General features: G+C 33.6%; 1 protein-coding gene across 4 annotated transcripts in view; it reads right to left on the bottom strand.

Annotated features, from left to right (window-relative positions):
- The window catches only part of LOC136026234 (retinol dehydrogenase 13-like), a 50499-nt gene extending 39143 nt beyond the window's left edge, over positions 1-11356 (bottom strand). For 2 of the 4 annotated variants that reach the window (XM_065702580.1, XM_065702583.1), the window contains exons 1-2: positions 10491-10604; positions 6018-6253 (exon numbers count right to left, since the gene is read on the bottom strand). In XM_065702580.1, coding sequence (XP_065558652.1) covers positions 6018-6253; positions 10491-10495 — 241 coding nt within the window. In that variant the 5' untranslated portion in view covers positions 10496-10604. Of the gene's footprint in view, positions 1-6017; positions 6254-8026; positions 8231-10490; positions 10605-11265 lie in introns of those variants that run through there. The other 2 variants (XM_065702582.1, XM_065702581.1) reach the window with 2 other exon arrangements.
- Positions 11357-12041: the final 685 nt, after the last annotated feature.

Genomic DNA, 12041 nt, shown 5'->3' with positions numbered 1-12041 from the left:
GGCATGCAAAAATACAAACCAATGGATTTAAAGCATGATTTTCAATAAGAAAATATATGAAAAATGTCTTAGAAATAATGCCTGGTGCCAAACGGCCATTAATAGTGTGGAACGGTGGCGCGAACTGACATGGTGTATCACGGAGGGTTGGCCTGCAAAAGCACTACCCAATGAATTTCAAGAACCATTTTTAACAAGAAAATACAGGAAAAATGTCTTGGGAATGATCAGGGGTGCCAAAGGCTAGTCATAGTGTGGCACAATGGGATGAATTGCCATGGTGTATCACGTTTAGGATGGATTACAAAACATGAACCAATGAATTTAAAGCATATTTTTAATAGTAAATTATCTGTAAGATGTCATAGGAATGATAAGGGGTGCCAGATATTGTCCACCAAGTTTCATCCCCATGTCTCGACTCTAAGAGTTTTCCAAGATTTTTCGGTTTCCCCTTCCAACTCCTTCCAATGTCATTAGATCCCGTAGGGATTTTAAATGAGAGCTCTGAGAGACTAGATCCATTTAAATGTCATATTTCATTAAGATCCAATCATCAGTTCGTAAGTTAAAAATACCCCATTTTTCCTATTTTTCTGAATTAACCGTCCTTCCACACTCCTCCAGGTGGTCGAATTAGGAAAATGACTATTTTGAATTTAATCTGGTCTAGTTCCTGATACACCTGCCAACTTTCATCGTTCTAGCTTATCTGGAAGTGCCCAAACTAGCAAACCGGGACTGACCGACAGACAGACAGACCGAAAGAAATTGCGATCACTCAAACCATAAAAAGTAAAGCTAATGGCCCCTATGTATTAAAATTAAGCTAAAAGTAATATTATCTCCAGAACCAAGTATAAACTTGTCACGGGAATAAATACAGTGACGTCAGAGGTTCTATTTGAATAACTGAGAATTGTCTCGTAGCTTTTGATGGGTTTAGTTAAACTTAATAAATTATACATATTCAGAATCCATATTAAAAGAAAATTCCATTGATACGTACATTGGAAAAAATTAAATCTTCCCGACCGAACAAAAAAACATGATCGGAAAATAAATAAAGGCTAGTTTCTCTTTCCACAGTTTGAACAAAGATGGCGTATGTAGCATGCTTCTCTACAAAAAATTGCCAAATCCTCCCCCAGGCTTTTCTCCATTTTTTCAGTAAATTCCTTATGTTTTTTCAATAAATAAATTGATAGAATAAACACAAACTAAAAATCAAACTTTAAAAATTTTTGCATAGCCACTCCCCAGGCTGTTATTCATTTTCTTGTTTTGGCGATATTATCATCATCCTGAGTTCTGAGGCTAACTCGCAGGGTTTTTGTTTGGACGGAAACTGGCTGCTACTTACTCCTTGATCTGGGTCCCCTAGTCCAACCGTTTCGACATCGTCATCCGCTACACAAGGTACCAGTGGGAGTCGAATTGTTGGATTACAACCGATAACCAGTCGTGTTTCTTTTGAACACTTTTTTGTGTTTCATTTGACTGGCTTCTGGTGACGTTTCAGGTGACGCGTGTCCGGATTCCTCCCCAGAACTCCGAATAACAGAACTTCTTGGGAACAAAGCCAGAGTTAATTCAAAGAAAGATTAATTTCGATTTGAAATTCTATTGAATAAAACTAGCAATTAATAAATGGAGAACATTTTAAGAGAAATGAAAATGGAAAATAAACATGATCGAACTATTAGGACAGAAGATTTAGACATTGGAATGGAATACACGATTATAGGAATGAATAATGTTACAAATATATATGAATATAAACTCGTTACTACTGTTGATTTTAAAGGTGAAATTGTTGATCTATTTGCTCATAAGTGTTTTGATTCTAAAGCAGCTGATCTTGAAAAGGAATTTCAAAAATAGAAGAAGGTATGACTTTAACGGTTATTGAGAGATAAAATAAATAATTTAGATCTTGATATTGAAATATCCAATAAATATTAAATTATTACATTTTACTGGTAGCATAGGAAAAATAGAATATAATTAATACCTTATTTCACAAATTAATTGAATTCTTATTTCACAAGACCTGTTTTGATCTTAAAGTTCAGGATAAGAAATTATAAAAATGTCGGAAATCTTCATTTAAAATGACATGAATTCAATAAAGGTGGTATATCGATGGGGTAATCTAGGTGGGGTCTAGAACCCGTGTTCATGTTGTGAAAGGTATAAAAATGAGACAAAATTTGATTTCCGAGGACCTGTTTTCACGTTGAATGAAGGGATGGAAAATGTTCATATATGCAATAATTGTTTTTAAAATGATGTAAAATGGACTGAAAATGATGTGAATTGAGTGGATGAGTTTGGTGGTCCAAAAACTATACTACTCCTTTCAAATGTGCACGTTTTGTGCAAACAATTTCATTAGCTGGTAATTTTGTAAGACATTCCTGAGGAACAATGTACTCTTAAAATGCTTGATAAAATTTTGATAATATCAGACACGATTTTACTATCATTACATTAATATTTAGTTTTGACCTTATGTAGCATCTTCGGAGTCAACTAAATTCTGCATACTAGATTGTATCCCCTGATGTAAAGCACCAAATTGATTTTCTTCCCAACACAGCAATTAAATATGCCTTACAAAAATGGTATTGGAAGCAATATACTGATCTAAAGCACCACATTGCTTTTCTTTCGAACTTGGCGTTTTTTAAATTTTCCATTATTTTGATTTATTTTTTTATATTTCCATTACATTTTCATTTTCTGTCATCAAAATTTCCTATGTTGATACAATTAGTCATGCCATGGATACATTGATACAAGTGGTCATTTCCATGATTATGTTGATACAAGTGGTCAAACCTTGCCTGTGATGATACAAGCGGTCAAGTTAAGTTTAATATTATATGATAAATTCTACTAGCCCATTTGAATTTAAATAAATCGTTTCCTAAACATGAGGCATTTATAAATTTTTAATTGATCTTACAAAATACATTTTGAGTAAACTAGATTCTGCCAACCAGCATCAAGCCCTTATCTAGAGCATCGTATTTCTTCCCTTTCAAAAATGTCAATTACTAGTGCCTACCCGAAATTCAGGAAAAAGTAAATTGCTTTCAATTTGCTACAGTTTCACTTTTCCACTTAGAAGGTGACAAAAACTGATCTTCAACAGAAGGTTCTCAATAACTTTTATTTTTTATCTTAATTAATATCTTTTGAGTCAACTAAATTCTGCATACCAACTTCAAACCCCTGAACTAAAGCACCAAATTCCTTTCCTTTCAAGTATATCAATTACATGTGTCTACCCGAAATTGTATGGGAAACAATAAAGCAATCTCAAGCACCCAATAACTTTTCATTCGAACATGACTTTCAATTTTCTTTTTTTTGTTTTGTTAATTCTCATTAATTATATTTTTTACTTTAATTTCTTATATTTTCTCTTTTTTAATTTTTTTTAATGTTAATTTTTATTTTTTGTCATCAATATGCCTATGTTGATACAATGGGGTCATGCCCTGGCTATGTTTATACAAGCGGTCATTCCCATAATTATATTCATTCAACTGGTCGCACCATTTCTGTGATGGTATAAGCGGTGAAGTAAAGTTCAATACTATATTATAAATTTTACTCGCCCATTTGAATTTAAAAAAAGGTTCAACAAACATATTGTTATGAGAAATTTTTAATTTGATCTTACTTAATATCTTTTGAGTTAACTATACTCTGCATACCAGATTCAAGCCATGATCTAAAGCATCAAGTAGCTTTTCTTTCAAACGTGCCAACTCTGTATGCCTACCCGAAATTGTACTGGAAGCAATAAATTGCTATCATATGCTGCAATTTCAGATTCATACGTAGAAGGTCACAAAAAGAACTTATTCACAACAAGAAATTCCTAGCAATGTTTAAGTTTGATCTTACGTCATATTTTTTTGAGCCGACTAAAATCTGAACATCAGGTTCCAGCTGTAATATAAAGCACCGAATTGCTTTTCTTTCAAACATAGCAATTACGTGAGTCTAGTCAAAATTGTACTGCAAACAATATTCATCTAAAGCACTAAATTGCTTTTCTTTCGAATATTTTTTATTTTTATTATTGTTAGTTTGTTTTGTGCTTTATTTTCATTTTTTAATAGTTTTATTTCTTTTTTTCTTTTTTTTTCTGTCATCACCATGCCTACTTTGATACAATCGAACACGTTATGGTTACATTTATACACGCGGTCATTCCCATTAAATTTTTAAATTCAGCCCCTTTCATAGAGAAATAATTAGCGGTCACACTATGTTTATGTTGATATTAGCGGTCAAATAAAGTTTAATAATATATCATAAATTCTTCTAGTACATTTAAATTCAAATAAACCGGTTTACCCAATATGAGGTCGTTCTCAATATTGAATTTCATCTTACGTAATATTTTTTTAGTCAACTAGATTCAGTCTACCAGCTTCAAGCCTTGATCTGAAACATCAAATTGCTTGTCTTTCAAACATACCAATTACGTGTGCCTACCCAAAATAGTAGTTGAAACAATAAACTGATACCATTAGACAGTTTCACCTTTTTCCATTGACGATGACAAAAAACTGATCTTCAACAGGAGGCTCCTAGCAATGTTTGATTTGGATCTTACGTAATATCTTTTTGGTCAACTAAATTCTGCATACCAGCTTCGAGGTCTGATCTAAAGCACCAAGTTGTTTTTCTTTCAAACATATCAATTAGGTGAGTCTACTCAAAATTGTACTGAAAACAATTTTGATATAAAGCGCTAATTTGTTTTTCTTTCAAACAAAATATTTCTTTATTTTTCATTGTTGTTTAGTTTGTTTAATTTTTTTCCATTTTTTAATTTTGTTTTTCTGTCATCACCATCCCCACTTTGATACAAGCGGTCACGCCACGGTTATATTGATACACACGGTCATTCCCATTAAGTTTCTATTCTCAGCGCCTTTTTTACAAAGAATAGCAGTCATGCCATGCTTATGTTGATATAAGTGGTAAATTAAAGTTTAATACAATATCATAAATTCTACTAGCACATTTAAATTCAAATAAACCTGTTTACCAAACATGAGGTTCTTCGAAATATTTAATTTGATCTTGCGTAATATCTTTTGACTCAACTGGATTCTGCACACCAGCTTCAAACCCTGATCTAAAACATCAAATTGATTTTTTTTTTTCAAATATGTCAATTACGTGTGCCTACCCAAAATTTTACTCGAAACAATAAACAGCTATCATTAGACCCAGATCAATTTTTATCAATGGACGATCACAAAGAACTTCTTTTAGTGCATACCAGGATAGGGAGTACTGACCTCTTGTTCTCCACAATAGCATAGGGAGTACTGGCCTCTTTTAGTACCTATCCCCATAGTAAAAACCTGTGTTTTATGGCAACATACATGACAATTAGGGAGGGGGGTATATTTATGAGGAGAATTATATATTTAATTTGGATTGAGCACACAAAAGGCGTCAACTGGTGTGTTCACTTTGTTCCTTTGCCAGTAATGGAATCAAGTAAAATATTTACTGGCGAAATGTTTCCAAGTTAAGAAAATTTCATGTTGAAGTTCTCTGTTTACTGTTCAATTTTTTTTTCAGACACTTTTGGGTCTTTTAAGCCTCTAAACCTTGTGCTAATAATGAACTAGTCTCCTATTATGTTTTCCTGCCAGTTGCTCATCTTTGCTTTTAATCTATTTCTTTATATGCTGCTGAGGATGGACAATAAAGCTCTTTATTCGACTTGACCATATTAAATTTAAAATGAATCGAACTTCATTTGCTAAGTCAAGTCTATCAAAGTCATTTTGAGTAAGAAGTACCAACAGAATGATAAACGAGTAACTCAAAAATGGCCACCTAGTAAGAGTTAATTTGATGCATAAATAATTATTTAAGAAAATTAAAAAATTTTACATATCACATTTAAAGAATATTTGGCTGCTATGAAAAATATAGTGAATATAAAAAGAAAAGGTAGGAAGAAAGCTTACCAGATGTGGCACCAGTCAAGAGAACTGTCTTTCCATCCATTCGGTTTTTACAGGTGCACCATTTCGTTGTGAATTTGCTAATGATTCGCATTGGGACTAAAATGCAAACACTGATCGAAACTACCGATACTAACAAAGGTAAGCATGTGAATGCGAGGAAACCGCAGGTAAGCTGACCAATAAGGGGTAAATGGCGAATGTTGTTGTGCCAAACCTCTTGGAAGAATTCGAAAAGTCTAAAATGATTAACATTGCACATTTTTGTAATAAAGGTGGATCATTGGATAGTTTCGTCATTGTAGATGGAATGATTTTTTTTTACTTGAAAACCACTGTCTAGAAGATTCAGCTTAAAAAAAAACACAAAAAGTGAAAGTTTGACGGAACTGCTTTCAGCTCATTTATTATAATATAATACTGCACTTGAATAATTTGGCATCTAAATTGATTTTGCTTTGGCTTTGAAGTCAACCTTGCACTACTGTACTGCAGTGCTTAATATAAAAGGCGTACGCATTACCAATTAATTTTGGTAAAGTTTTTTTTTATATATATTTTGTGTTGCTAGTTCGAGCATCTTTTGGCTATAAAATTTATATTACAGAATTTTTATATTAAATGAACGAATAAATGAATAAACAAGATAAAATTCATCTAATAGGGATACTTTAAACAGCCATTAGTAAAGTACTTCATTCTCCAGGACATTCTATTTTTGGAATAATTAACTGATGCAGAAGAAGGATTCCCATTGTGACAGTTGTATTATCATAACAAATTAAAAAAAAAAATCTAAAATTAACTTTGTTTCAACAGTTGGTTAAAGTTTTTTTTTCGACTTATCTCTGAAAAAAGGCACTTTGACCCTTTTAAGAGTACGCTAAGCATCGTAAAAAGGAGGGCATATTTTTCTTTACAAAAAGGAGTCATGAACATAAAATCTTGTACATATTTGTTTTAATAAACCAAATAAACTAGATCCGGATTAAACCTGCTTCTCTACCTTTATCGCCATAGTACACAGGTGCTGACCTAGAAAAAATCTTGGGGGGGGGCACTAGACCATGGGTGCCAATGGGATTTCAGGTTGGCACCAAACTGAAAAAAGAACGAAATAAGGGTGCTAGAAGTGTCTTGGAGGAGGGTTGTCCCCTCCGAACCCATAGATCTGTTTCTGGCCTAAATTGCTTTTAACTCTTTCATTTATCCGATTTCAACCAAATTAGCTATACGGTTAAAATAAATTGACAGACAGAATTATCACACGAAAGCCTTATTGCGTTTCGCTATTTAATTAGTCACAAAACTGAAATTAAGGATTTTCTGAATAGGGAGTGGGTAGGAGCAGTTCAAAAAAAAATATTCCTTAACATAAATTAATGTTGTAAGTTGCCTTATCATATCCCCATCATTGACGCCCAGAAACCGTACCCTAAATTTACGGGCCCTTAAGAAAGAAAATAGAAATAACTTTGCCCAAAAAAGAAAAAAGAAAACATAATCTGAGGATAAAGATCTAACAAGCAAGTTTAATTATATGATTAATTTTTCCTAAAAGCGAAGTTTATCTTATAATTTTATGACGAAATGATTCGTAAGCTGATTGTGCGAGCAGTTTCATGTCTGAATCTCTAACAAATCAAGAGCAAAATCTTGGGCGCGGGGGCCACTAGACGAAGGGTGCCAATGTAACTCAAGATAGGCACCAAATTGACAAGTTTATTTTAAAAAAGATTTCAAAAAAGAAAAAAGAACGGAATAAGTGACCCAGAAGTGTCTTGGGGTGAGGGTGGCCCCCTCCTACCACATGGATCTGTCCCTGGCCTAAATTTTTTGAACGCTTTCATTCATCTAATTCCAACCAAACTAGCTTTATAGTTAGAACAAATAGACCGATTAATTTATTCATACGAAAGCCCTATTGGCCCATTCGCTATTTACTTAGCCGCAAAAACTAAAATTAAGGATTTTTTGAGGGTGGAGGGGATTTATTATTAGTCAAAGCTTACCTTTCGATTTCCGGGTATTTTAAGATATTTTACTAAAACATAAGAAAACATTCTTCTATCTCCTTTCATATTCAGCCATCAGTCTTCGTCTCATATCCATTCCATGTTTGTATCCAAATTTTTACTTTTCTCTATTTTGAACTTTCAGCAACAAGGCTACTTTTCAATATGTCATCGTGAATAGACAAATGATTGCGTTACCGATTTATGCTATAACTGTGTTACCACCTTTATGAAACGTGTTGAAGACTACTTTTATCTTCAACAGGTGTTTCCATTTTCGTGAAATAGGGGAAAGTTCCATGTTCGTAGAAAAATCTTTGCAGCATTCAAAGATTTTCATGCCAATTTTGCAGATACATACTGAACCGGCTGAAGATAAATAATTTCTTTTCACTTTAAGTTTCAACTTTGCTCTTTACGTTAAAAGGAAAACTTTACTTTCCGTTGTTAATTGGATAAATTACCTACGAATAATTGATAAAATTGACAAGTTTACTTAATGAAAAGAGCGAAAAAAGGAAAAAGTAGGGAATGCGAATGAGAGCACCAAAAAAATCTTGGGGGCCTAAGACTCCTTCCGCCCCTCCCCCCCATCTGGATCTGCTTCTGGTAATACAGGTAATATTCTGGTTCCAAACACCCTCTCCAAGAGCCAAAAACTATCGGAAGGTAGAGAGGGCCCTTCCCATCCCGTTTTCAGCCACGATCCCATCGTGACCGAAGATGACGTCGAGTAAAAAATTTGCAATACCTAAGAAAAAGAAAATAAAATGTAGGTCTGTAAAATTTGCATGACCCCTGTAAGGGCAAGAGTCTAAGTTGTGAAGAATTGCTAATTTTGTCAAAATTTTAGACAAGCAACTTCTCGCTTTCTCGGAGAGGGGCTGGATTGGGAAAATGAAACTCTCAGGGACTGATCTACAGCCTAAAGTATATCCAGGGAAGGTATTTTGAAGTACCCACTTTCACTACTTCTCCTTCTAGAGGGCACTGACCTTTCATGGCTTTTAAAATCTTTGTTATAATGTCCTAAATTTAGAAAAAAATCATTTATACGACTTAAAATTCTACTCGAATAACAGGAATATTATTTTCAAAACTAAAACTAGAGAAAAAGAAACTGAAAACTGAAAATTAAGGTATAGTGTTGTTTTTCCAAGATTGAACCTGTCAAGTAGGCAAATTTTTAAAACTTAAAAATCAGAAGAGGGTTAATATATTAGCTTGGCAATGCTATCTTGGAGTATATTTTTGGCAGTGGATTCACTATTGAAAATTTCATTTTCCTAATCAACCCCTTTCCAAGACAGCAAAAAAAACCTATTGCATTATAAATTTTCATGTAGGATCTTCGAATAAATCTTCTAAGACAATATGCTTGTTCTGATTTTGAGTTGTAGGTTAACATCTTCGTTAATATTTATTTTTGTTCCAAGTGCTCTAAAGTGCATATTACAGGATATAACAAGATTCTGATGATCGCATAGTGTTTCTTTGTCATTATTGGAGAAGCGTATCCATTTTTCGTTGACCCTCCCCCTCCATGGGAAATAATCCATGGGAAATATGTGTAAAGCGGGCTTGCTTACAGGTAAAATTACCTATATAGCAAAGTGTATTAGTCCTTGAGCCCTCCGAGCAACGGGACGAGGTCTGTATTCTATATTTATTTAATAAAGCTCGGTTTTTTTATTTAGTTTTATGACTTTGTTGAATAAATATAGAATACAGACCTCCCCTGCTGCCCGCGAGGCTCATGGACTAATAAGCCTCGCTCTATAGGTAATGTTATCTGTAAGCAAGCTCACTTTTCACATTTTTACTCTTGTTGGAGGGGATCTTAGAAACCTAAAAAATGGATGGCTTCTCTAATAATAACAAAGAAACAATATGCGATCATCAGAATCTTGCTACATGCAGTAATACGCATTTTAGAATACTTGGGACGAAAGTAAACATTTATAGCGAATGCTCAAACACAATAGCGGCGTAACACTACACAGCGACTTGAAACTGAAATTACTTTTTTAATTAGATCTCTGTTAAACAAAAAACTTTCAACTGCAATTGGGCTCTACAATTCTTTCAATTAAACCACTTACCGAACTTAAATTTAAAAGTGAGAAGATGGAAACACGTAATGATTTCTGTTCATTTTTAGTTTTAATACCAACCTTAATTTCATTGGATAAACTTTCGCTTCTAATTTAATCCTGAGGAGGGCAATATTTAACATCAATCTGAGAGTTAATTATGGGTTTATTGTATATTTTTAGTAGAGAACAGCATTTGTATTTTAATCTATTCCATGGCAACACCTAATGGTACATTCGTATCACTGTTCCATAACATAAGTTGCGTTTAACTGAAGTATGTCAACGATTTATGATTGGTTATCTAAAAATAATTCACTAATCAGAAATAATTCGATATTCTTAAGAGTAAATTCTTTTGTACTTACATCATTTTAAAGAGCAAAAATAAAACTAAGTACGAATGCAATTCTCATCCTAGCTTCTTGGTGTTCGGTATGATGTTGCCTTAAACGTATTGTAGACGTTCATTCACAACTTATTGCTGGGGTCTATCCAAGGTTGTCACACTCACAAGCCTAGTAGAACTTTTTAAAGTGAAAAACAGCCAAACTCATTCATTAGCGTTACTTTCTTACAAGCTTCTCGACCACCTTATGATATAAGAATTTGCTAGACTAACATCCATTTTGAGCATATTCAACTAAGACTTATTTATGTTTTGAGAGTGTCACTAGCTAAGCTAAATATTTTCATAGTGGATTTGTAAAAATAATTGCAATAGAGAAGTACGAACGCAGGAATTTTTCAGGAGGAAAGGGAACAGGAAATAATAAAAATTCAAGAGGATGGGCAGCAATAAAATATATAATTATTTGATAATTTGAATAAGAAAGACAACAAAAATTAAGAAAATACATAATAGGGGGAGGGGGAGATCTTATCTTTCTAGAAGCGAGTTGGACGAATTGAAAGATAAAAGTCTTTTAAAAGCCAAGTCTTTTAGCTCCATAAAATGTACTTGAGAACATGATACACGCCAGGTATATAACCCCATATTAACTCAATCTACATAGCATCTGAATGGCCAATTTTAAGAAAGCCATGTGAGTGAAATGGCTGTATCATGGATCCTCACACGTGTAATTTTTTTTAAGGAGGTTAGCAGTCGTCATGCAGGTATTAAGTTAAATATATATTTACCAAAAGCTTATGACAAGGAGGCTATGGGCGCCTGGGCTTATTTTGCGCCTGGTTTCAGCTGTGAACACGTTGGGGTTTAGTATCTGGTTTACTGAAAAAACAAAATATTTGTGTTAGCTATGTTTTTACACCTCACACCGTCATACTTAAAATAGGAACAACGGAATAGAAGTTAAGGAGTCTAGAATATCACAAAATAAAACAAAAACAATGGTTTGGGGAACGAACAACTTCATCCCTGGGCCCCAAATACATCTTTGGTGATTTTGATTGCACATTCATATAACTATTAAGATGTGAACGTTTGAATTATGGTCTAAGTGTGTGCTATCAGTATCATTGCCACCTCTCTTGTAATGAATTAAAAAAACAAGTTTGAAATTTTCCGTATATGAGGGGGTTTCCCTTTCTCAATACCTCGCTCTTCACGCTAAGGTATTTTATAACTTTTAAATAATTTCCTATTCTAATTAAATGGCCTTTGTGTTTCAGGATTTGTTTTCAAATTAACTGGTACAAAAAGTCAAACTTTAGCATAAGGAGCGAGGTATTGAGGAAAAGCAACCCTTCTCATATACAGACTATTTTTGGCTCGTTTTAAGTTTTAATGTTGCTCCTTACTTCTAGTCAAAAACCTGTTTTTTTTATTTAATTCTTCATAGTTTTTCATATGATGCCGAGAAATCCAGCTTCCCTATGTGAAAAGTTTTGTCCCCCACAGAAAATTCCTCTAAGTAAGTTCATTGTACAAACCCCCCCACCGGAAAATTCCCCTG

This window comes from Artemia franciscana, chromosome 4 (genome assembly GCF_032884065.1).
Source record: "Artemia franciscana chromosome 4, ASM3288406v1, whole genome shotgun sequence".
In the NCBI taxonomy this organism is placed as follows: Eukaryota; Metazoa; Arthropoda; class Branchiopoda; order Anostraca; family Artemiidae; genus Artemia; species Artemia franciscana.
Note: the sequence above shows the minus strand (reverse complement) of the source record. Positions and strands in the feature narration are given on the sequence as shown.